Source organism: Vairimorpha ceranae (assembly GCF_000988165.1).
Source record: "Vairimorpha ceranae strain PA08 1199 chromosome Unknown NODE_55, whole genome shotgun sequence".
Classification (NCBI taxonomy): Eukaryota; Fungi; Microsporidia; family Nosematidae; genus Vairimorpha; species Vairimorpha ceranae.
The window spans coordinates 1-27,249 of NW_020169350.1; the positions used below are offsets into that span (position 1 = coordinate 1).

General features: G+C 24.8%; 9 protein-coding genes across 9 annotated transcripts; 5 read left to right on the forward strand and 4 right to left on the reverse strand.

Annotated features, from left to right (window-relative positions):
- On the forward strand, positions 1–193 carry AAJ76_550002 (dna repair and recombination protein pif1; the record flags this gene model as incomplete). Its single annotated transcript, XM_024475982.1, has 1 exon — positions 1–193. A coding segment is annotated over one exon (193 nt), but the record flags the coding sequence as incomplete, so codon positions are not given.
- Positions 194–4,176: 3,983 nt separating this feature from the next.
- Positions 4,177–5,697, reverse strand: AAJ76_550005697 (hypothetical protein; the record flags this gene model as incomplete). Its single annotated transcript, XM_024475985.1, has 1 exon — positions 4,177–5,697. One exon carries the CDS (start codon positions 5,695–5,697, stop codon positions 4,177–4,179), a length of 1,521 nt encoding a protein of 506 aa, XP_024330364.1.
- Positions 5,698–6,360: 663 nt separating this feature from the next.
- AAJ76_5500011565 (transcription initiation factor tfiid subunit) lies at positions 6,361–11,565 on the reverse strand (the record flags this gene model as incomplete). Its single annotated transcript, XM_024475977.1, has 1 exon — positions 6,361–11,565. The coding sequence occupies one exon, from the start codon at positions 11,563–11,565 to the stop codon at positions 6,361–6,363; it is 5,205 nt and encodes a 1,734-aa protein (XP_024330365.1).
- A 595-nt stretch (positions 11,566–12,160) lies between these two features.
- AAJ76_5500012161 (protein transport protein sec61 subunit alpha) lies at positions 12,161–13,606 on the forward strand (the record flags this gene model as incomplete). Its single annotated transcript, XM_024475978.1, has 1 exon — positions 12,161–13,606. The coding sequence occupies one exon, from the start codon at positions 12,161–12,163 to the stop codon at positions 13,604–13,606; it is 1,446 nt and encodes a 481-aa protein (XP_024330366.1).
- Positions 13,607–14,989: 1,383 nt separating this feature from the next.
- On the forward strand, positions 14,990–15,985 carry AAJ76_5500014990 (o-sialoglycoprotein endopeptidase; the record flags this gene model as incomplete). The annotated part of the gene is made up of 1 exon (XM_024475979.1): positions 14,990–15,985. One exon carries the CDS (start codon positions 14,990–14,992, stop codon positions 15,983–15,985), a length of 996 nt encoding a protein of 331 aa, XP_024330367.1.
- A 22-nt stretch (positions 15,986–16,007) lies between these two features.
- On the reverse strand, positions 16,008–18,173 carry AAJ76_5500018173 (hypothetical protein; the record flags this gene model as incomplete). Its single annotated transcript, XM_024475980.1, has 1 exon — positions 16,008–18,173. One exon carries the CDS (start codon positions 18,171–18,173, stop codon positions 16,008–16,010), a length of 2,166 nt encoding a protein of 721 aa, XP_024330368.1.
- A 556-nt stretch (positions 18,174–18,729) lies between these two features.
- On the forward strand, positions 18,730–21,339 carry AAJ76_5500018730 (hypothetical protein; the record flags this gene model as incomplete). The annotated part of the gene is made up of 1 exon (XM_024475981.1): positions 18,730–21,339. One exon carries the CDS (start codon positions 18,730–18,732, stop codon positions 21,337–21,339), a length of 2,610 nt encoding a protein of 869 aa, XP_024330369.1.
- A 300-nt stretch (positions 21,340–21,639) lies between these two features.
- On the reverse strand, positions 21,640–22,908 carry AAJ76_5500022908 (leucine rich repeat protein; the record flags this gene model as incomplete). Its single annotated transcript, XM_024475983.1, has 1 exon — positions 21,640–22,908. One exon carries the CDS (start codon positions 22,906–22,908, stop codon positions 21,640–21,642), a length of 1,269 nt encoding a protein of 422 aa, XP_024330370.1.
- A 1,747-nt stretch (positions 22,909–24,655) lies between these two features.
- Positions 24,656–27,001, forward strand: AAJ76_5500024656 (ribonucleoside-diphosphate alpha subunit; the record flags this gene model as incomplete). Its single annotated transcript, XM_024475984.1, has 1 exon — positions 24,656–27,001. The coding sequence occupies one exon, from the start codon at positions 24,656–24,658 to the stop codon at positions 26,999–27,001; it is 2,346 nt and encodes a 781-aa protein (XP_024330371.1).
- Between the last annotated feature and the right edge of the window lie 248 nt (positions 27,002–27,249).

The following is a 27,249-nucleotide window of genomic DNA, read 5'->3' on the forward strand; positions in this document are numbered from 1 at the left end:
TGCAATGACCATACATAAATCACAAGGACAATCATACGGCCGTGTTGGTATTTACCTTCCAGAACCATTGTTCACACATGGTCAACTGTATGTTGCTTTAAGTAGAGTTAGAAGTAAAGATCAATTAAAGATTGAAATGTCTGCCAATTCGGATAACTGTGTTGACAATATAGTCTACAAAGAGTTATTATAATAAAAGCTTGGTATGTCATATCTTTAATGTACTACATATAATATGCAGTATATATAAATGAAAAATTTTAAAAACTAAAGAATTCTTTAATAACTAAGATTTCTAAATACAAGAAAATTACATACACAGAAGTATTTTTTAGAACAACTTTCAGTTCTAAAATGCACAGAAATAATACATTTAATTAAGTATTGAAAAATCATATTTAATAAATTAGTAAGCTATACATATAATTCTTATGTAGCAGTAAAAAAATAATAAAATAAATATTTTAATAAAGAAAAAAAGTTATTAGAACCTGGAAAACAATTAAACAACATTTAGCCAGGTAACACAATTATAATCTTTAGGTCCCGTTTTAAAACGGGACAGCGCAGGCTAGTCTATATATATAAAAAGTTTGAATCTGAACATTTTTTTATTTTTTAACCCTTCTTTTTAAAAAATTTGTAAAATTATTTGTATTTTTTATTTAAAAGCACTAACTACAACCTAGAGATTTTTATAAAGTTGTTAGCCAAAGGATATTACGAAATTTTGTGTATTTTTCTTTATTTTTTTTAATTTTTTTGTAATTGTTAAATGGTGACTATTGCAAATTTTACTTTACAATGTAAGACACTTTGTACTTTAAACAATGCGCACAAGCCTAAAGACATGTTTCACAATTAAACATAAGACTATTATTTATTTATAATACCGTTTCAAACGGGATAGAGTAGGCTAGTCAATATATATAAAAAGTTTGAATCTGAACATTTTTTTATTTTTTAACCCTTCTTTTTTAGAAATTTGGAAAATTCTTATTATTTTTGTAAAAAACGAAAAGCATCATTTTAGGGTTTATTTCTCTAAGCACGAAACGGTGGGTTTTGTGCATTTTCCCTTGCTTTTATTTAGTTATATAAATCTTATACGAAGCGTCTATAGCAAATTTTAATTTATAATAAAAAAGGTAATTTGTAATATAAAATAATAAGTACAGGCATAAAGCTGCATCATACACAACAAATGTAAGAACACACATTATTTTGATCCCGTTTTAAACGGGATAGCGTTAGCTAGTCATCAATATATATAAAAAGTTAGAATCTGAGCATTAATTTATTTTTAAGCCCTTCTTTTTTAACACTATAACATTCCTATTATCTTTTAAATACGAGTAGCATAAGTGTTAGGTTTATTTCTCTAAGCGCGAAATAATGTTTTTGTGCGTTTTCTCTTGCATTTATTTATAAATATTAATCTTATACAAGGTGTTTATAGCAAATTTTAATTTATCATAAAAAGGACAATTTATAATTAAAAATAATTAGTACATACACAAAGGCACATCATATTTATTAAAAATAAAGAGCACACAATATATTTGTGATCATCCCGTTTTCAACGGGATAGCGTTGGCCAGTCTATATATATAAAAAGTTTAAATCTAAAAATTTATTTATTTTTTAACCCTTCTTTTTAGAATTTTTTTTAAATTTTTTGTATTTTTTATTAATAACGAATAGCATTATTTTAAAGTTTATTTCTCTAACCACAGTACAGTGTTTTCGTGCATTTTCCCTTGCTTTTATTTAGTTATACTAATCTTATACAAGGTGTCTATAGTAAATTTATATTTATAATAAAAAGTGCATTTTATTATTTAAAACAATAAAATAAGTACATACACAAAGGCACATCATATACATACATTAAATCCACCAAAACAAAGAACATACACTATTTTGATCCCGTTTACAACGGGATAGCACAAGCTAGTCAATATATTTAAAAAATTTGAATCTGAACATTTATTTATTTTTTAACCTTTCTTTTTTTTAAAAATTGTAAAATTCTTATTATTTTTTAAATAAAAGTAGCATAAGTGTTAGATTTTTTTATCTAAGCGCGGAACGGTGTTTTTGTGCATTTTCCCTCGCTTTTATTTAGTTATATTAATCTTATACGAAGCGTCTATAGCAAATTTTAATTTATAATAAAAAGGGCAATTTGTAATTAAAAATAATAAAATAAGTACATACATAAAAGCACATCATATCCATTGAAAAGAAAGAACACACATTAAATTTACGATCCCGTTTTCAACGATATAGCGTGAGCTACTTATTAAATAAAAACTTTCTAAATAAAAAGTAAGAAAAAATGGGAGGTTATAATAACTTTAGTAATTTGAACAAAAGTCGCTTTAGATAGGATTTGGGCCAAAACAAATGACAATAAATAAATTTACTAATGATAATATAAGTATGTTGAGGATTACTTTAAGGACGGGCTTATTCTCGTGGGCACGATAGCTTGTATATTCTCTGTAAAAATTTTATAATTACAAACATAACATAATTTTTTCCTAAATAAAATTTTACCTTTGGTTGGTTAATTATGGGAGGAAAACTGCTTTTACGTAGGAAAAGGTTTATTCGGCATATGTTTATCTTTTCTTTCTTTAAATAGTTTATGTTTTAATTCGATATAAAACGTCAAACAGACTTTTTACAGTTTCAGTCTTAAATTGCTTTGTTGGTTACCGACGGTAACATAAAGTTTTTATATTTCCTAAATATTCACTAACTTATAAAAAATTAATTCATCTATAAAGTAAGATTTGATTTATTTATTTGTTGATTAATTCTTTTTACAGAAATATTAAGTCGTCAAGTTCTTACTAGCGTTTTTCTTTAGTCACAAGATTTTCAAATTATTTATTACAACATTGTATGTTTTTTTTAAAGTAAGGTTAAATAAAATACAGACATTGCCAATAAATGTAATTTAGCGTTTTTACAATCTTTTTCTATAAATTTAATCATTATTTCGTTTAAATTTTTACTAAATTTTTGTCTTACAAAATTATTAAATATATGTTGTTTTCAAAAACATCTGCTGTAAAAATTTGTAAGTGCAAATATTATTTTTTCACCAATAACTTTTATAAAAAATTTCTGTGTTATTATTAGCATCAAAGTCTAACCTTATCCATTTATTGTTTTCTATTAACTGTAGATCAATAATATTGTATTTTTGTATTGCTTTTAAACAAAAGCTCATGTTCTGTTTTTATAAAATAGCTTCTACAATAAATTTAGTATTAAAAAGCAGTATAGCTAATATAGATAATTTAATATAAAAAACTAAGCATTTGGTAAAAAAGTACAAATATTAAATACCAATACAATTTAATAAAATTTAGATTTTAAAGATTATTTATCAAAATATTTGTTTTATCAATAAAAAAAATATTGAAAAATTAAAAATTGCAATAATAATGTAAGATGCCATTTATACCAAAAATATTAAAATTTATTATTACAGATTCTTAAAATGATTAGACAGTTTACACGCGTATTCGTGAATTCATCAAAAAAATATTGCTTGTTTTAACCTTTTAAAAAATAAGTAAGCAGGAATCTTACCTAAATTTATTTTTACAATGAAGCAAAACATATTTGCCCACATACAACTTTAAAAGCAATAATATATATAAATTTAATAACAATGACCTAAAAGATAATTCCAATATTTTTACAATTTTTTATGTAAACAAAATAATCTTATTTGCACAAAAGAATACACTAGTGTTCGTTCAAACAAGCAGATATTTTACAAAAAAATAAAAAAACATAATTCTGAAATCATATTATTCCTTATATTAATCTATATTAACACATTTGTACATCAAGTTTAAACACTTGAAAATAAATAGGCACACTTATAAACACATTATAAATTAATTGTTCTTTAAAATATGTTTCTTTCTTAAAATACTAATGTGTGCTTTTACTTGTAAATTTTTATTTAGTTACAATTAATAATTTTCAACAGTCATTTTTATAGCATAAAATATTATTAATTACACACCAATTTGTGTTAAACACTAAAATACAGCATTACTTTTAAAATTAAATAATGTCAACACAAAGTTACAAACAAAAAAATCGAGGAAACCTCGCGACGATTAGACATTGTATAATATTTTAATATTATAAATGAAATCCACTAAAAATATAGTTTAGTAACAAATGTTCATCCTGAACCTTCAAGGTTTTATAATTTTCATGCTTGCAATTCTTGCATGTTTTGTTATGTACTATCTGTAATTTCTTATATATTCCTTTATTAATTTTAGCATCATTATTAACTAAATCTTTACATACACTTCTAAATCCATTGCAATCATCAATAGTATCACACATATCGAGCATAGATTCATAAATTTCTGTTTCAAATTTACTGTGACTTTTAAAAAAAAATCCACCAGTGTTATTCTTTTTCCATTCGGTGTAAATAAGATTGGCGTGTGCAACACACAAATCACATGTCTCTGTATTAATACATTCTTTACACAACTCATTAATACCTTTAATAATATAAGTAACAATTTCTTCATTGTTTTCCATTACGCGTATTTTTTTAATAAAATGCTTAACAATCTTAGATCTTTGCTTTTCACATACCCCTCCTAATTTATGAAATATATCTTGAACTAAATCACAACAAATATGAAGATCATGTTTATCAATAGCCATGTCCATTACTTCTAGAAGCCTATTAGTCCATAAATCATCAGATGTATGTCTAATTGCTTCAATACAAAGTATAATAATCTTTTGATATTCATTAACTATAGAGCTATTGCCTTGTTTATAGATAATCCATCCGTCATTATAATTCTTGCTTCTAATACATTCATCAATCATAGACTTATCTAGTAAACAAGATGAATTACATCTATTTTTAATCCATAGTCTTACTTTTTCATTCCAATTAAAAAAATACTCAACTCCTTTTTTCCATGTTTCATAATCTTCATTTTCTAAAAATGTTAATCTGGCAATATCTTGTACTTCTTTATTTATAATTTGTAAATCAATAAAACTCTTATTTTTTATATTTTCGCATTTTGCAGTAAACTCACAATCATCATTAAAAGTTAGTAATATTGCCAGTCTATTAGAAAATAATGAGTGTTTTACATGATTATAGATTTTAAAAAACCTAACATATTCCCTTCGCATGTATAAAACAAGTAAAACATATTCAGAAATTTCAGTTGTTGTAACATCCATCTGCGGTGTAACATGCTTGTAATATTTAAAAGTCAAAGATTCTATATCTTGCTCACAATTTAATGCATTAATAACACCTTTATAATTCTTTTCACTGCACACTGCTATATCCTCTTTAATCTTCTGATTATTGTAATTTCCCCTTAATGCCTCACATACAGTCAATATTTCGGGTTCACAAATAAATTTAAGTAAATATTTTTCTATAAGAAATATCTTGTAAAATATTTCAACATCTCTATTTTTTTCTATATTTGTAGAATGTGAAGTCACACAGGACAGTAAAATTGAATAATTAGTAACCAAATCTTCTAGAGTGTTACCATCTTTCAATTTACATCCTGTGCATTTTTTTATGGCAGTAGAAACTTCTTTTATTAATTCAATATAGTATGAATCTGCATCAACAGCAAGAGAATTTCCGACATCAGACATAAAATATTAGGGGTAAAAAAATTTTTTTTTTATATTTTTACTGCATAAATGAAACAAAACAAATTACAAAATTGACCAATAAAATATAAACTAAATAAAGAAATGTTAATTTTATTAGGAATAAATCTTATTGAAAAATAATCCTAGAATAAGGGTTTTTATAGCATTTCTCTTAACAATCTATTAATTATATTTTAAATTTTTTTAGATTTTAATATTAGAACTATAAAAAAAATTAATAATTTATTTATATGGTAAAATTAAAACACCTTGTATTTTATTTAACACATAGACATGTCTTTAATAATATCAAGAAATAAATTAATATAAATTGCTTACATTACATGTTTGCAATAAATAATAACCATTATCTACAGTAATGCATCATGTATTTTATATTTATTCTATAATAAACATATAGTGAAGTTAAATAAAAGAAAATGAAATCAAATAAATTTGTCATGTAATTGCATAACATTTTAATACAAAAAACTATTAGTGTTACTATAAATAGAACATAAAAACTATTAATGTTACTATAAATAAAACATAAAACTATTAATGTTAACTACAAATAGAACATAAAAATTATTTATATTTAATTATTTACACAACATAAAAACTATTTATATTTAATTTCTATAACATAAAAACTATTTATATTTAATTATAAATATCCCATGAATACACCTTCTCACCATAAACACTAAACGCATGATATATTTGATCTTCAAATATCTCCATTTCTCTCTGTAACTCCTGTTGTGATATAAACTTTCTCATACTATTACTTTTAATATTTCTTACTTCATCAATTAGTTCTTTAAATGTAACTATTTGCCTATTGTCATATTTTCTCAAAATATCTATAAAATTTATGCTATCTTCAAATCTTTGTAATAGTAATTTAATAAATTCATCACTACTTATTTTATTTTTGTAATTTTCAAGAAATTGATCAAAATCTTGAGTTTTTTTTAGTAACTTCTTTGCACTGTGAACTATCTCTGCCTTGTTTTGATTGAAATATACGCAATTTTTATAAATTTGCTTAATATCACCGTAAAATGATTCTATAGTTAAATATTTCATCATCTTTTTTTGTACAATGTCCAAACACATAGGAGATCTAACAATATCAACATATGCATCCAAACCATCAATATTAACTGGTCGTATAAAAGAAAAGAATTTATCATTTAAACATAAATTATTTAAAAAATCTACACAATAATTTTGTAAAATACTCGACATAGGATGAACAATTTTTGGTATCTGATAAGTTTCATAAATTTTAACTTCAAAAATGTCAAATAATCTTTTTGCAATATTAAACGTGCGAGATCCATATTGCGAATACGACAATGCAAAAACTAAAGCTCTCTCCATTTCTCGCCAAATCTTCTTATATCTATGCTCACTAGAAACATATGTTTCTATCTCTTTAAAAGTTTTGGGTCTCCAATCAAAAAAGCTATTATTCTTATTTTTAAATATAACCTTATTTACTTGTTTAACTGATATATTATTAATTGTTCCATAAAATAATTTTTTTGTTATCGGATCATTATGTTTTATCTGATAAGATGTCTTTTTTGAAGAGTAAAATTCAGGAGAACTTAACTCTTCAAATTTATTTCTTCTTTTTCTAAATACAGTGTCTTTTTCAAATTTAATAAAATTTCTGTAGGCTGGTAATCGAATTTTGGTTCGTATAGGAAAACGCAATGTAAGTTCATCAATCCTATAAACAAATGCTTCTAAAGGTTCTAAATTTTTCTTTTTAATGCGCATAAACTCTGTATCACTATTTAAAAAATATTCTTTACGATTTTCATTTGAAGATTTAATCTGTGATGTACTATTATCCAAACTATCTTCAAGAGTCGATTTTGAAAGTTTATCGGCAGCACAAGATTCAGAAACAAAAAATGAAGTGGCGAACTTACTGTTTTCAAAAATATCTCTTGGTTGTGCAAAATCTTTTAAAGGAATAGTATTGCTTTCTTCATTTTTTAGGAAGGCATTTTTTTGCAAAGGCGAAAAATTAGAATATTTGTTAGATGAGGATAAAAGTGATTCAAATGACGACGAAAACTGTGTTATATTATTTCTTATAGGTATAAATCCAATATCTACAAAATCTCTATCAAAATCACGTTCTTCTAGTATTTGTGTTTTACATGAATCCTGCTTTTCTTCATCTTCACTATTATCACTTAATAAGAATTTCTCTAAATCAACTTTTTGTGAACTAATTTGTGGAAAGCTATCCATTGAGGTTTCTTTTGTATTATTTTTCCTTGATGTACTATCAAAATTATCATCAAACTCGGTTTCTAAATAATTAAAAGTCCCACTAAATGTGCTTGAATCTGTCCTGCGAGAATTCTCAGAGACTTGATTCCTAAAATCATTAAACAATTTATTTATCGTAAGATTTGTTTGTTTCAAAGATTTATCATTAAAATAATCATTTTCAAAATTAACTATTCGATTAAAATGTTCTGTATTTTTTGAAAAATTAATACTTGACATTTCATTACTCGAATAATTAATACTTTGTACTTGTTCGTTAGGTACTTTATTAAATTCTAGATAAATTTCGTCTAATTCGTTATTTAACTCGTCAAATCTCAGCATTTCTTCTAAATTAACATCTTCCAGTCTGGAATTTTTCTGTTCAACAATAAGTTCTGATTTATTGTAAACTTTTACATCATCTTTTTTAGATGTTCCTAAAAATATTATTTCATTTTGAATAGCAGCCGTATTTTCTTTTTTTGTCCGTTCTTCAATAATTTCTTCTTTCTCCAAGTCTCGCTTTTTAGGTTTTGCTAGTTTTAATAAATAAGTATCTAATAAAAACTGCCTTTTTATCTTTTTAAAATCTTTTAATTTAATTTTTAATAGATTTTGAGTTGTAATAATTTTTTCTTGTTCAAGTTTTCTAATTATAAATTTCTTATTAAATTTAGTTTCACACAGTGTTATCAATTTTTTATTGTATTCATTAATAGACACATTTTTGTTGTTTAAAAAATCTAAAATTTCAAAGACTTTGTACTTAAAATCATAATCATATGCGTATAATTCTAATAAATAATGGAATTCTGATTGGAAAGGAAACAATGTTTTTTTTGTTTCTTCATTTTTTATACTTAAAAGATTTATCCAAGAATTAAGAATTAGTAATTTAATATCTATAATATCAGACTTAATGACATCAAACAAGTACTTTAAACACTCCATATCATCATTGTATAAGAATGTCAACATTACAAAGGAAGCCTTTCTCACTTTAAAGGAATTGGGATATTTTGAATAATTAATTAAAGCTAATTTTGTAAGTGTAATACATCCATAAATGCTTAATCTGCCCAATAAATAAATTATACTTTCAGTAATAATATTTTTATGTGATGAAAATATCATATCCATAATTCTGTATCGTTCAACTTCTTCTAAAGCCTCTTGAATAAATTTAAAAGAATTTTTATCTTTTTTTACATTTTCTTCATTAAATGTAAAATTATCAATTGCATCTTCTTTAAAAATTTCTTTAAGATCATCAGAACTATTTTCTTGTAGATCATACTGAAAATCAGTACCTTTATTATTAACAATGTAATCATTCGTATTGCTATCTTCAATAACATTACTGGATAAATGCTCAGAAAATGTATCCTTGCTATTATAATTTTCTAAATCTTCAAAATGTTGTAAAGCTAAAATAGGTTTACTAAGACATTCAATTACAGAGGCAATATACCATGAATCATTGTATAGATTGGCAGAATTATCATTAAACTTTAATATATTAATTATAAATGAACAAATAACAGAAAAAGAAGCTACATTCCGGCCATTATAGCCTTTTATTATTGATGGATTAGTATAAGACAAAGCTTTTACACAATGCTTCTGTAGAAAATAATTTACAAACAAAAATTCATTGGGTTTAACAATCGTAGATGATTGTACAAAATATTTTTTTGTAAAAAATTGAATTAATCTTTGAAACCCTATAAAATTGTCAATATTGATTTTTGATAAAATATACATCACCTTAATTCTGATTTTATAAAAAACATGGGAACTATCTAAAACTCTTTCTAAGACTTCACAAATTTGTATCGAAATATTTTTAGAAAGTTGGTCTAAAGCTTCTAACTGTCCTATAACATTTTTATCTAAAACTTGTTCTATAAACATATAATCAGGTTGTTCTATAAAACCATCTATTAGATGTTCTCTCTTTGGATCCATTCTCATCCATAAAAGAGGCATTATTTCATCCTCCTCTTCTTCAATTTTTTTCCTTTTCTTAGTTCGTACATGATAATAAAAATGATCAGAATTTTGCATATTAATAACATGATCAAAACATCCTTCTACTTCATATGATGCTATAGAAATATTTCCAATAGCTTTGGTATTATGATTAAAAATTTTACTCGTAGGTCTTTGTTCAATCTTAAAATCTACTCTATTTTTTTTTGTATCAATGCTATATCTAAAATTAACTTTTAATAAGCCAGGCTTAAATACATAAAATTCAAAAAAATCTTTCATATCTTTCCCTGTAATATCTTTAATTAAAGATAAAAAATCCGGTGTAAAATTCACTAAAACTTCATCTTTTTTTTCTATCAAAAATCGTATAATTTTTTCTAAAAACGCTTTACTAAGATTATTTTCTAGTGTGTGAAAAACAAGTTTTGATTTTTTAATAAAAAAATCTGTTTTATAAGATATTTGGTCACGTTTCTCGTCACACAATGGTAATTCATAAATATCATTTTTTAAAACAAAATCCTTGTCAATTTTATATTGAAACAAAAATTCGTTGTTTCCCAATAAAATTCTGACACAATAGTCTTCAAGATATCCTTTAAGTCCACAAAAAATCCAATAATCAGTATTATCTCTAGAATAAACATGATAATCAAATATCTGTGACGAAATAATATTAGAAATTAATCTTTTGATTAAAAACTTAGGTTCAATGTCATTGAAAGTAGAAATATGTGAAATATTATAAATAGCGACATTTAAAGAATGTATCATATCAGTTTCTATCAATGTAAATAAAACACTTAAAGATTCAAGAGGATATGACATCTGTAATAAAAATTCTACGTATTTAATAATGTTAGAAAAATCATCAATTATTTCTAAAATTGATTCATTTAACTGTTTCATATACAACGGGCAGAATATCAATTTCTTATCATCCCCATTAAAAATTTCATGCCTTGAAAAAGTCCCTATTGCAAAATTAATAAAATTTGCACAACTGTTTTCTATTGAATAAGATGATATAAGCAAATTGTCTTCTTCAACAAAAGATCTCAAAATTCCCGGAGAAATAATTTTAAGTTCTTCTAATGATGAATACACATAAATAAGCTCCCATTTATATTTTTGATCAGAATCAACACTAGGAAATATTCCTGAACTATCATTATTTTTATTATTGCATACCATCTCTTTATGATTATCTTTATCCGTAAGTGGTTTATAAAAACAAATAGCTGAATTTTCTTCTTTACTCTTAAAATCTATCTTAATCTTTAAATCTTTATTTTTATAAATTTCAAGTAACTTAATATTAAGGTAATTACAATTAACTGCCTGAAAATGCTTTCTATCATCTATTTTATCTTTAAGATATTCAATAGTAAATAATGCATCAGTAATAAGCTGCCCATTTTGGAATACGGCAATATCTGTTATTTCTAAGGCAGAAAATTTATATCTAAAAAATATATCTTCTTTATTATTAATATAAGTCTCAATGTATCCTCTAAACAGATTCTGATTTAGATCTATAAAATAAATATTTTTTTGTCTTTCAATTTTCATATTTGAGGGACAAAATAAAAAAAAATTAATTTTATTTATGCTACAATATTTTTAAAAATAAAAATATTTATTATTTAAAAAAAACAAAACTGTGAAAAATTTGTCTTGTCTTTTTTAAATAATTATAAAGAAATGTTTTGCTTGTAAAGTAGTAGAGTAAATTTAGTGATGTAAATTTAAAATCTTCTTTTTGAAGCAAATTAAGCATTTAAAATATAACAGAATTACTTTTATTTTTTAAGGCTATTCTATAAAATTTATATTTAAAGTATCAATATTAAGTCAAAATTTGCAAATTGATTTTAAAAGTGACATAATTTACCTTTTTTGTTTTCTTTAAAGTATCAATATTAAGTCAAAATTTACAAATTTTGAATACCTAATTGTTAAATTTTCTAAGAAGTGTCTAAAAACATTATTTTTCTCTTAGTAATTAAATTTTAAATAATTTATAAAATAGTAACTATTATTATTATATTTTAAAAGAGTCTTTTTTTGTTAAATACACATTTATAGTACAAAATAATATAATTCCTTTTTTGTGTTTGTTTTTTATGCATTGTATCGTAAATTTATTTTTTGTTTACACCCCCTAATGACATGTAAGTGTGAACCAAATAATTTAGTTAACGTTTTACATATGATAAAGCCACTACTTTCATACATCCCCGATGTAGTACAGCCATCTAGACAAGTTACATTTCAAGAGAAATTTATTTGGAGTACTCTAGCAATTTTAATTTACATGATAGCATCACAAGTCCCTCTTTTTGGTATTATTGCAAGTGAACAAGCTGATCCATTTTATTGGATGAGGATGATGATGGCCTCTAACAGGGGAACACTTATGGATTTGGGAATATCTCCTGTGATAACAGCTTCGATGATTATGCAGTTTTTGACAATGTCAGAAATTATAAAAGTAGATTTTTCGATTAAAGAAGATAAACTTCTTCACGGTGCAGCCACTAGATTAATTTCATTAATAGTTACAATTGCACAGGCCACTGTACAAGTATTTACCGGATTTTATGGTCAACCTAAGGATCTTGGTATGACTTATTGTATTCTACTTATTGTACAATTAATCTTTTCGGGGCTTATAATTATTTTATTGGATGAACTGTTACAAAAAGGCTATGGACTTGGAAATGGTGTTAATCTTTTTATCGCCGCAAATGTGTGTGAAAGTATTGTATGGAAAGCTTTCAGTCCCAAAGTGTTTTTCACTGGTAGAGGTATTGAATTTGAAGGGTCTGTAATTGCTTTTTTCCATTTATTAATAGTAAGGACTAACAAGCTTTCTGCTTTATACGAAATATTATTTAGACAAAATTTACCGAATCTTTTTACTTTTTTAGCCACTGTTAGTCTTTTTATTTTTGTTATTTACTTGCAAGGATTGAGAGTAGAGCTTACGACAGAATCTACACAAGTCAGAGGACAAACAGGAAAATACCCTATAAAGCTTTTATATACAAGTACTTCTCCTGTAATATATCAGAATTATATTGTATCATACTTTTGTACAATATCAAGATTATTGTACAAGTGGAAGCCTACTAATAATTTTATTAGAATTTTAGGTATATGGGATACTGTTGGGACTGGTAGGATGCATCCTCTTAGAGGTATTGCTTATTATGTGTTTCCGCCAGACAGTATTTTTGATTTGTACCGTCGACCAATTTATTTCTTAATTTATTTAGGTTTTACTTTTTTATCATCTTCTTTTATGAGTAGAGCGTGGATTGAAATCTCTGACACTACACCTTCACAAGCAGCTAGTAACTTAAAAAAAAACAGAATGACTTTGAAAGGAATTAGAGAATCTAATATGGAATCCGTATTTTCTAAATACATTCCTACTGCAGCATTATTGGGTGGTTTTTTTACTTCTTTGGTAGTTTTACTTTCTAATTTATTTGACACTATAGGAAGTGGCACGAATGTTTTTCTTGCAACTTCTATTGTTTATCAATACTTAGAATTGTTTGCTAAAGAAACTGCTAAGAAGAGTGGATTATCATTTATTGATTAAATATGAGTGATTAATTATGTTTTTTAATTTATTATTTTTTAAATGTGTTTTTGTATATGTATTTCTTGAAAATTACATTAGTAAAAAATTAAAGTTTAAAATAATTTAACCTTTTTTAAAACTATCGATATGTTGGTGTATAACTAAGCAATTTTTTATATAATCTTTTGTATTCAATTATGCTAGTTTATTTTTAATTTATTTAAAAATTAAAATTCATTTAATAATATAGTGCTACATAAAATGTGTTGTAAAAACCTTAGATAATTTATTATAAGGTAAATAGGTTTACGTGAAATTCTTATAAAATTTTAATAATAACTAAACTTGTGTTTTTTAGTGATAATTTTTAGAGACAACAAAATGTAATAAAATATTACAAAAATATTGATTTCCATTACAATTACAATATTGTTATAAACGAGTTAAAAAGTTTTTCTTTTAAAAATTCTCGACTTTTAATTTTTTAAAAACTGCTCTTATAAATTTTCTTTTTTATAAAGTAAAAAATATTCTGTGCTCTATAAACTTCGCTTTATATTATTGAATTTTAAACTATATTTTTAAATAATTTAGTTATTACAATCATTAAATTGTGTATTACTATTATTGTAGATTATCTCTACTTTTTTTCATTGTTTTCTATTTAAAAAAGATCTCTTTTTTGTAAATTTCTAATCTATAAACTTTTAAAGATCTTTTTAATATTTTATGATATTAATATAAAGGTCAGTTATTAATTGCGTGTATACAGTTAAAAATTGCTTAAAAATTAAATTATTTACTTAAATATTATTTAAGAAAGCAAAATTAATATTCATCTAATTTAATATTTTTTATAGAATTAATTTATCTTAAGATACTTAGTTTAAATTTATCATCATTTTGGAAGGTGTAGGTGTGTAATTTTTATATTTATACTTATTTAGTTGGTTTTAAATAATTTTACATCGAACGTATAATTTAATTGCTTAAATGTATTAAGTAATTGCCTTGCGCTTGATAGTAGTAGTATGTTATTTTAAGAAGAAATAAATAAATTAATTTTTTTGATAAAATAGTCATTCTATTTGATATAATTGACAGTTGTTTAAATAACTTCTTTTACAAAAAGATAGCAATATTTTAATTTTAAATTAAATCAAACAAACTTTCTTTTTGAATATTTAATTACAAGAAAATTTGTAAAATGATTATAATAGATTATACACACATTAAGACTTATTAAAGAATCTTAATTATTTTCCCGTTTTTATCAAAAATACTAAATTTCAAATTTTTCGAATTAACTAAATATAGAAGTCATTATAATTTTATTTATATTCATAAATATAGTTAGCTTAAAAATATTTAAAACAGTCTAACATTTATTTTTTAATACCCATGATTGTCTTGGGATTTGAAGGAAGTGCTAATAAATTAGGAATTGGAATTCTCATTAATAAAAAGATTGTAACAAACGAAAGAAAAACATTTGTTCCACCTGCGGGGGAGGGATTTATACCAGCTAAGACAGCTGAACATCATAGATTAGAAATTTTTAATTTACTCCGTTTATCTTTAGATAAAGCTAATATCAAATTGCAAGATATAAATCTTATTTGTTATACAAAGGGTCCAGGCATGGGGCAGGCCTTGTCTACTGTAGCTACCGTTGCGAGAGCCTTAAGTCTTACACTAAAAATACCCATTGTACCAGTGAATCATTGTATAGCACATATTGAAATGGGTAGATTTATTACAAAAGCAAATAATCCGACTGTGCTGTATGTCAGTGGTGGTAATACACAGATTATATCTTATAACAAAAACAAATACAAGATATTCGGTGAGGCACTTGATAATGCTGTAGGAAATTGTTTGGACAAGGTAGCTAGAATACTTAAGTTGCCAAATGATCCTGCACCTGGTTTAAATATAGAACTATATGCTAAAAAGGGCAAAAAGTACATTGAACTACCTTATGTAGTTAAAGGCATGGATGTATCATTTTCAGGAATAATTTCTATAATCAAAAATATACAGATTGTAGACCAACAGACAGTTTATGATATATGCTATAGTTTACAAGAAACAGTTTTTTCTGCTTTGGTTGAGGTCACTGAAAGAGCTATGGCATTTAATAATAGTTCGGAAGTGTTGATTGTAGGAGGCGTAGGCTGTAATAAGAGATTACAAGAAATGATGAATATTATGGTTTGTGAAAGAGGAGGAAAGTTATACGCAACTGACGAGAGATATTGTATTGATAATGGTGCTATGATAGCCTTGGCTGGATTACTAATGCATGAAAGTAATCAAAAATTTACAATTGAAGAATGTACCATTACACAAAGATACAGAACTGATTCAGTACCTATTACTTGGCGAACAGATTAAATCTTTAATTTTTTGTTTTTAACTAATCAATATCTTCTAATTCAAATCTATCATAAAGCTTTTCAAAAATATTAAAAAAATAATCCTTTTGTATTTCTTTTTCATTTTGTGGCTTTATGTAGTTACTTAATTCATATAAAATTTCTTTAGAATTAATTGTACACATAACTTGCATAATTAAATCTTCTTTTCTATTTTTGAATGATTTATAAAACAGAACATATTTACCATCAACATTACTTGTATTATTTTTGTATTTTATTCCTGTAAAAATATGAACATAATAGTTATCACATTTCTTACAAATATTGTAAAAAAATGTTTTGTATATTGCTATATTTATATGTTTAGAAAAAGTAATCTGATATCCTAAAGACTTAAGTCTTTTTATTAAATTATCATGTTTATATTTAACTTTAGAAACAATATATGGAGCATCTTTAATATTTTTTATACCATTTTTAAATAAATTAAGTAAGGTACAAAACTCGTTATTGTCTATTACACAATTATCATAATAAGGTTCTTTCCGAAATAATTCAAAAAAGTTATAAAAATCAAAGCTTAAAATACACACAAGTAATGAAGCATCATAAGAACAATTAAGCTTTATACCTTCTAAAATAAGTTTTCCTAAGCAAATATCCTCTCCAAAATCCATAATTTTTTTACCATCTTGAGTGATATTTAGATTTGTGTCTACACAATTAAGTATAAATAAATTATTGATACCTGCCTGAATAAGATTTTCACTTGGCTTAGAAATAAATGGAAAGTTATTTATTTCTTTATAATTCGCAGATAATAATACTAAAATGGTATTAGTGATATTCGATCTTAAAATCTCAGGGATGTTATGACTTTTTAAATCATTATTGTAAGATTCTTCAGTATACATTCTATAACATTCGCCCGGCATAAGTCTTCCCGCTCTACCTGCTCTTTGTATAGCATTGTCCTTACTTATTGGATATTTAATGAGGCGTTCGCCAAAATTATAATCGTAATAAAGAATTTTATGGAAGCCCGAATCTATAACATATTTAATATTATCAATAGTAACAGATGCTTCTGCTATATTTGTAGATAATATACATTTACGTCTATTTTCTTTATAATTAAATATTATGTCATAAACATCATTCATAATTTCTGCATAAAGAGGTATAACTATTAAGTCTTTACACAATACAAAATTTTGTAAAATTGTATAAACTTGCATGATATCTTCTTTACCACTTAAAAATACTAAAATATCACCTTTTTCTTTTTTCTGATGCACATGCAATATTTTTTTTGCAGTCCATTCGATATAATCATCAACATTAATTTTTAAATAATGTATAGACACTGGATATTGACTTCCACCAAAATGAAAAGCAGAAACATCAAAATATTGTTTAAAATCATCAACTTGTAAAGTAGCACTCATAAGAATAATTTTTAAATTTGATCTTTTGTGCTTAATAATTTTTAAAAAGCCTAATATTATATCAAGATTGATGCTTCTTTCATGTACTTCATCGCAAATTATAACATCATATTCTGATAATAACACCTCAGAAGAAAATTCTTTTAGTAAAATGCCTTCAGTAACATATTTAATTTTTGTAGCATGTGTTATTTCTTTTTCATATTTAATAACATATCCAATCTCAAAATCATAAAAATGCTTCATACGATAATATAAACTTTTAACACTTATTTTTCTTGGTTGTGTCACACAGATGCGATAGTTAAATTTATCAAAAATAAATTTGGGGATAAGAGTACTCTTACCACAACCAGTCTCCCCTGTAACAAGAATTATGTTATTTTTTTCAAAAAAATCTAAAAATTCATCTTTTTGTTTGTAAACAGGAAGTTCTGTAATTTTTTCTAAAGGTCTAGCTTCATGTTTATGCTTTATTTTTATATTTTTAAAATCAAATTTGTTTATTGTACTTTTGTATTTTTCATAAAACAAACTTTTTTTACAACCAATTAAGTACAAGGGATTAGTAAAATCAAAACTTTCTTCTGGTTTGAATTCCAAAGTATTAAATTTATATTGTTTTTTAAATTCGATCTCAATATCTTCATCAACATCAATTTCTGAATCATCAGGTTGTATACCAGCCATTTTTAATTTTCTGTTTTCCCATAATTTTTGTTCAACAGTTTTTCTTTTTTTTTGACCACTAGACATAAAAACGGTAATATTTTTAATGTAAATTACAAATATTTTATTGTATAAAATAAGTCTTAAATAATATCAAAAAATATAAACTAGAATATAAATATTAAAATGTAAATAAATAAGTACTTAAAAAGAAAGCATTTACCACATCTAATTTATAAAGCTGTTCAAAAACATTCGTGTTTAGAAGATGAAATATTTCTGTATCTCGTGATTTTAATTGTAACATACAGTTGAATATTAAACAAAAAATGAAAATTTGTGTTGCTAAAAATATAAAATGGAGCCGTTTATATACTTATCATTCAAAATCTAATGTAATTATTTGTGTTAAAATTATTTTATAGAATATTTGTTAAGATATAAATATTAAGAAAATATATAAATTACAAACAACAATTTCTATTATGCAGAAACAATACTTTTCATTATGAGAAACAATAATTTCTATTATGCAGAAACAATAATTTCTATTATGCAGAAACAATAATTTTCATTATTCATAATTGTTTATCAGCCTTATAAAAGGAAAGTATGTATTTTAAAATATTTTCTAACCCTTTTTATGCAAAATAACAATGAGACATTTTGGAACATTGAAGATGAAAGTGATGAGGATTTTGAATCATTGATTAATGGAACCCAAGAAGAAATTAAAAAGGATGATGAACCGACATTACAAGATGAAATATTAACTTCGGAAAATATGGATTTTTTGTGGTCTGATGACGAGGAAGAAAATGTATTTAAGATACAAAAGAATAAAACTGTTCATTTTGAAATATCACAAGACAAAAATAATTTAGAACAAAATAATACAAAATTTAATTTTACAAATGAAAAAGGGATGTGTGAAGTGAAAAAAACATTTAATGGCGTGATAAGTGAGAATGATGCATTTAATAATGTAGATGGATTTGTAAATAAAAATATTTCTAATGATGCTACAAATTTCACTGCAAATAATAAGTTGTCAGAAATATTGAAGGCGGAAAATAATAAAAATGGAGATGAAAGGATTTTATCAGAAAAAATTATTGCTACGCAGTTAGAACAGATAGTGAATGAAGAACCTTATAAATTACAAAATGTTACACAAGAAAAAATTAAAGAAGATGTATTTAATAAACTATCAAATATTGAAAAAATAGAAGAAGATATAAAAAAGTTATCTATCGATGCTAGCAATAATAGCAACTTTGATACAATTCTAACAAGTGAGGAAATTTCTCAAGATATCATTCAGGAACAGCATGGAGATTTTGATTTACCTTTTTCGACATCTTTTGAAAATTCCGTGTTAACTGATGGCTGTAAACATCAAAATAATGTTACTGCTTGCAATAATGAGGATGTTAATTTGGAATCTAGGACATCCAATTTTATAGAAAAAGAAGATAAACAGACAGAAAAAACAAATTTATTGTTTTCTAACACGAATATTGACACTAAAGCACTTGTAGAGTCTACAAACACACCCAATGACACTGAACTGGTTAAAAATGGAAAGGGAAATATTAAATGGTCTTCTGCTGATCTTACTATTAAAAAGCCTTTAGTGTGCGTTTTTGGTAATAGTGTTTTATCATTGAATTCATCATTTCAAAAGAGATATTTAAAAGATGGAACACAAAAGGAAGTTGATGTTAACATTTTTAGAAGATTTAAATTGCTACATTTCTTTGAAATTGTTGATGATGAAATAACAGATTTTTTTGAAGGTAAATCTCTTAATTTAATTCTTCAACTTATTAAGTTAAAGGATATTCATGCAGAGAGTATATGTGAAGTTATTGGTGCTAAACAGGTACAATATTCTTCAAAAACTTTTGTTGATACTGAGAAAAGTTACGATATTAATACAGCATTAAATATATCAACGTTTAACAACAGAATGGCGATTGACTATTGTTTAAAAAAAGAAATGTGGATATTAGCATTACTAATTTCTAAAAATGATCCAAAAATTATTGAAAGAATTTTTTCTGAAATTCTCGATGAAGATATGCGATTTCTGTTTTGTGATAATACATTTAAAATGAATCAATCTTGGATAAATTATTTTATGCATTTTGCTAATAGCCCAAAATCGCATTTACATACAAAATATATTTTAGAGGTGTTTAAAAATGATTATACTGATGGATGTTTGGTGTTGATCTCTTTATTTTTATGTAATATTATTGACTTGAAGGATTACTTTGAATATTTTACACATAGGCATGCTATTTTACAAATTTTATTAATAATTCATAAAAAAATTAAAAAAATTTGTGGCATTGATATTTTGATGTATGAGTATATTAACGACACAAAAGAGAGGGATTTAGAAGGTGTCAAAAAGTTTTATAAATTGTATAAAAAAGAATTTAGAAAAGATTTTCAAATTATTTTAGATGAATGGTTTAAGTTAAACTGGAATTTTGGAATAAAAAATGTATTAAATTTTGGAATTTCTAAGATATTAGATATGCCCGAATCTAATGATAAAAATAACATAAATGTTGTATCTACTCATGAACAGAAAAAAAATATAAAAAAATCTAATGAGTATATTTGTAATGTTAGTGATCAAAATGCTCATTTAAATTCTCTTGAAAATCAGGAGATTAGTCATAAAGTTGATAGAAGTATAGGAATCAATGAAAATGTTAATAAGCCTAATAAGGCGGTATATAAAGACAATGAACACAGCAAAAGTTTTGCCGATTTTTTTGATAATGATAGATCACTAAATGAAGATAAAATAGAAGATGATACTGCATTGTTTTTATCAAGTTTTAGTTTAAATGAAGATGATAATGTTGATATAAAAAAATCGAAATCAACAGAAAGTGATGCAGAAAGTAATAGTTCTTTTTTTGGAATTTTTAATTTATTCAAAAAAAAAAGTTATAAAATCGATATTAAGGCATCTGATGATATAAAATATGATCCTGTTGCTAAAAAATGGATTAGCGGCAGTCAAAGTGTGGCATCAAAACAAGATATTTTAAATAAGCCTCAAATTCCAGTACCAAAAATAAAACCTAATGTTAATGCTTTTAATACGGCGAATAAGGATTCAGCAGTTAAAAAAAATAGTTTAGATGTAAAAAAGATGTCACTTTATGCTGGCAAGAAAAAGACAAATATCGTGGAATTTAGTACAATAAAAAAAGACAAAAAAATGTAAAAAATTATTTTTAATTTTTTAAATTTATTTTGAGTTTTATTAAAACATTTATAATTTTTAACAAATCAATTTACGACATTTTTTTTATGAAACAAAAATTCAAAATTACTATAAAAGCTTAAATTTTTACAATTTTTTAATAAATGAGAAAATTAAGCGAAGATGAATGGAAATTTAAACATCAATAAATGTTTTAAAACAACTAATAACAAAGTAGTGGACACTGAAGATATAAACAAAAAGCTATTTTAAAGACAATTTATAATCAGGTATTATATTTTTTAATAATAATTAGTTATTCTATTCAAAAAAAATCTGATCAATTTTTTTAAATAATTTTTTTTTTGTGTGCAAATTATTTAACTTTGCAAGACTCCATAAATGCATTTTTTTAGAAAAAAATCCATGCACTTTATGCCGTTTTTTTATTTTTATAGATGGATTAAAAATATCCTTCACACTAATTTTATGATTTACTAAAATATTATAAGGAATAGTATTATGAGTCTTGCTAAAAAGTGCACTAATTCTATTTTTTTGGTTTCTAAAATGTTTTTTACAAATTTTGTATTTTACGGGATACAACTGTGCTTCAAAATATTCACTAGTTTTAACTAGAAAATAAGCATTAAATATTGGACCACCACAAAACCCGCATTCTTCTAAATTTAATAATTGTTCAATTAAAGATCTATCAATTTTTTTATATATAGAGAGTGTATTCTTAACAATATTTCTTAGACACATTTCTACTAGATCAAGTTTTCCTACTTCTTTAAAAATATTTTCGTATACAAAAGTAGTAGTTATCCCATTAAAATCTATAAGAAATGGCATTCTAAGAATTTGTAAGGGAACATCTTTTATAAGATTATTATTGAATTTTAAATGTCTGAGAGATTTCAATTTACTAATTTCTATTGGCATCTCAGTAAACACGTTATGTTCTAAATGTAAAGAATTGAGGGATTCTAGGTTTTTAATATTTTGAGGAAGTTCAGTTAAAAAATTGTATGAAAGATCTAGATGCGATAAATTTTTTAGTTCGCAAATTTCTTCAGGAAGGTATCGTAATTGATTTCTTGCTAAACTTAATGTATTAAGTTTTTGCAGCTTATTAATTGAAGGCGGAATTCTATTTATGTAATTACAACAAAGTTGTAAGAGAACCAAATTGTTAAGTTCATCCAAACAATTATTAATTTCAAAAATATTTTCTTTGCATAAAATTAGGTGATCTCCATGGTCTCTAGAATTATAGTACACTGTTTCTAATTTTTTACCGCTTGACACATTTTTATGCGCCAATACGCTTGGATCATCTTTTAAAGCATTATTTATTTTTTTCTTTGTTTTTATTGGAGACTTTTCTAGTTTTCTATTTATTTCATAATTGATTTTTTCTAGTCTAATGTCCAATATAACTCTGCCAGAGGTTTTTCTGGGAAGAGATATTGTGTAAGGAAAAATATTATCTTTTAGGCCAAATAAAGCATATATACCCTGTGCAGCTACATTAGCACGCCCTACACTTACAACCTTTAATGGTTTACTTGCCGACGATCCCATGTCTTGTGATTTTTTTAATTTATTTATAAATATTGTCAAAATTTTTGTACCAATAATTTATTAGTTACAAATAAATGATCTAATTTGTTAACATATTCGGTCAGTAAGATTTAGTTTAATTAAATAAAACAAATTAAATGATATTTTATTGGTAAAAATATAATTTTAAAATATGAAACTTGATAATATATTAAACAAGTATTTGAAAAAAAAGATATTTGTTTTCTAACAGCAAAATTTAGCTGTTAGAAAAAATTAAAAGATTTGAACATAACAAATTTTTTATTGATGCATCTTATAATTTTAGAGACAAATACATCTGTGTAGTATCTGTTATGTCTTAGCCTTAAATAAGCCAATAAAAATGATTTAAATTTAGAAATATAAAATCTATAAGTATGAAAAAATGTATTATTTGTACTAAATATTTGTCTTTTCAATTAGATAAAACATCATTTGTCTTTTGTAATTAGTGTTTAGAATATTTGAAACTTAATACTATCAATTACAAAATAGTTATAAATGCATGTAAGCTAAAAATTTACTTTTACAATCAAAATAAATAGAATAAAAGAACATTATTTTTAAAACTTGTAATCAATTATATTTTTAATTATACTTTTCTACCAAAAAAATTTTTACTTAAAGGCCAGTAAAATATTAGATCATTGTTACGAAACAAAACACGGGTTTAATGATTTATAATTATTTTTTTCTAAATGTCAAAAATCTCTTTAACAAACAACACATAGATTTATTAAAATGACTCAATTATTCATTTTTATATTGTTTATAAAATTTATCAACTTAAGGAAAACATTACATTTATGAAATTTGATGTAGAAGTTTTTAGCAATTTGAACTCTAACTATTTTTCTTTTTGACATCCAACTGCTCGCTTTTACAATATTACACCTCGCTCGATTTCAGGGTCCATAGTTCAGTGGTAGAACATTCGCCTGCAGAGCGGTAGGTCGCAGGTTCAATTCCTGCTGGGCCCTTTTTTTGAAAAGATACCTATTTTATTATTTATTTCATTTGTAGTGTAACTTAGATTATAAAAGTAAATTTAAAATTATCATGTATTTTAAATGTAATTAATAATAATTTACATATTCTATAATATGTTTACTTTGATTTTAATTTATAAGAATTTATCAAATATATATTAAGAAATGTTTTTTAATTTAAATGCCAAGCTAGTAAGTTTTTTTATTATTTTATTTTATAAGGCTATAAGGTTATTGAAAATTTATATTAGTTGTTTTAATTACAATAATCAATAAAATACATTTGTTAGAAATCAAGGCAAAAAACATTTAATTTAATCATCATTATTTATTTACAGTAATTATATATTTCTGTAATATATTTTAATAAAACCTTTGTAAGATTACAAATATATCAAAGTTCTTTAAATTCATATTTTTTGATATATTGAATAAGTTATATTAAAAAAACTTTATAAGAAAAAAAAGAATGATAAGAAAACTCCGCATCCGTGTCAAACATTTCAATTTTTTTTATTAAAAACACTAGACACTATTGAATTTTTAAAAAATAAATAACTTTAAGGCTATAAAAAAACCAATTTAACTTTTTTAACTACATATAAACATTTATTTATTATTGTAATGTTATATAATAGTGATCACATAGATGTGCAAATATCATCATTACCTTTAAATTTATGTCAAGCACTTTATTTTTTACTATTGCGAATAAAAAGTCCAAATTTTACCCCTTAATGCAATTCAATATTCATAAGATAAGCAAATCTACTGATAAACTTACACCTTGTATTTATCAACAGTTCAAAAATAAGTTTAAGAAATATATTTCTGACTTAGACTCTCGTTTTATAGCCATTGATGAATATTTTTTAAAAATTGAATCTGGATTATGTGATGATATAACAGTAGAAGAATTTATTTCGTTTGCTGCCGAGACTGCCGACTCAATGACTACGAAACATTATGATTATGGTAGATTTTCTGCTAAGATATTAATGGAATATTTAAAAGAAAATACGTTAGATTCTTTTTTTGCTAAAGTTGACTACATTTACAAAAATGGAGATTTTTACTCAGAAAAATTTTACAATATTGTTTTAGATAATAAAAAATTCTTAGATGAACTTGTTGATTATTCTAAAGATGATTCATGGACCTATTTTGCAATTCTTACGCTTAAAAGAGCATATCTGTTAACTCTTGACGGTCAGACAATTGAAAGACCGCAAGATATGTTGTTAAGAGTTGCTGTACAACTACATGGTGATAATCTTGAGAATGTTAAAGAAACTTATGAACTGTTATCTAATAACATGTATACGCACGGATCGCCTACCATCTTTAATTCTGGTAGCAAAAAGTCACAACTTGCTAGTTGCTTTCTTTTAACACCCATCGAAGAAACAGTTGAAGGACTGTTTGAAACAGTTAAAAGATGTGTTCAAATTTCAAAGTCGGGTGGAGGAGTAGCTTTAGACCTACACGACATGGCTGCTAAAGGAACAAGTATTAGAAAAACAGGAGGTATATCAAAAGGTATTATTCCTTATATACAAGTATTAAATTGGTCTCTTAAATATATTGGTCAAGCAGGAAGTAGAAGATCGGGTTGCCCTGCTATTTATTTAGAGCCCTGGCACAAAGACATCTTTGATTTTTTAGATTTAAGAAAAAGTATTGGAAAAGATGAATTAAGAGCCAGAGATGTATTTACTGGCATGTGGATTAATGATTTATTTATGAAAAGGGTTGAGGCTAACGAGGATTGGTCATTATTTTGTCCAAAATCTGTACCTGGACTTTCAAATGCTTACGGTAAAGAATTTGAGGATATGTATCTTGAGTATGAAAAAAAAGTTGATTGCGTTGTTGTTCCTGCACAAAAGGTCTGGAAGGCTATTATTGAGTCACAAATTGAAACTGGTACACCCTACATGTTGTATAAAGATACTATAAATAATTTAAGTAATCAAAAGAATATTGGTACAATTAGATGTTCTAACCTCTGTACAGAAATTGTACAATACACCAGTCCAGATGAAGTAGCAGTATGCAACTTGGCTAGTATATGTTTACCGAAATTTGTAATTAATGGAGAATTTGACTTTAATTTATTTAAATCAGTTGTAAAAATAGTAACTAAAAATGCTAATATAGTTATTGATTGTAACTTTTATCCTCTTAAAGAAGCAGAGAAAAGTAACAAAAAACATAGGCCTATAGGTCTGGGTGTTCAAGGACTAGCCGATGTTTTTTTAATGCTTAGATTACCTTATGAAAGCGAAGGGGCACGAAAACTTAACAAAGAAATATTTGAAACACTATATTTTGGTGCTTTGGAATCTTCTTGTGAGGAGGCTGAGAAATACGGGCCGTATGAATCTTATAACGGATCACCAATTAGTAAAGGCATTTTCCACTGGGAAATGGCAAATTCTTCTACTACCGGTAGATGGAATTGGGAAGAGTTACGAAAAAAAATTTTAAAATATGGTGTTAGAAATTCTTTATTAATTGCACCTATGCCTACAGCAGGCACATCACAAATTTTTAATAATAATGAAGCATTTGAACCATTTACTTCTAATATATACACTAGAAGAACAGCTTGTGGAGAATTTCAAATGGTAAATAGGTATCTTATGAATGATTTAATAAAGCTTAACATGTGGTCTCCTGAAATAAAAAATTATATTGTTGAACAAGAAGGATCAATACAAAACATAAGTGGTATTCCAGAGGAAATTAAAGAGTTATATAAAACAGTTTGGGAAATTAAAATGAAATGTGTTATCGATTTGGCAGCAGACAGGCAGGCATTTGTCGATCAAACTCAATCTCTAAATTTATTTGTTGCAAAGCCTACATACCCGATATTATCAAGTATGCATTTTTATGGATGGAAACGAGGATTGAAAACTGGAATGTATTACTTGCGAACAAGACCTATTACATCAGCAATAAAGTTTACAGTAGATCTTGATATGCTTAAAAAAGTCGAAAAAAATGAAGCTACAAATGAGGAGCTAAAAGAAAACGAAATTAATAAAAGTGATATATGCGAATCGTGTAGTTGCTAATAAAATTAATTTATTTGAATTTTTTCTTTAATTTCGACGATTAATAAATGTTTTGGACACTAACCTCTATGTAAACAAAAAAACAAATGAATATAAACAAAAAAATATTCACCACGCAATTTTATTAATTTTTTTATGTACGTATTTATATTATTATTCAGTTTATATAAATGTATTTCTAATTTAACGTGTCAAAAATATCAAGTATATTTAATTTAGAAAGCAACGGTCTAAAAGTAAATAATAAG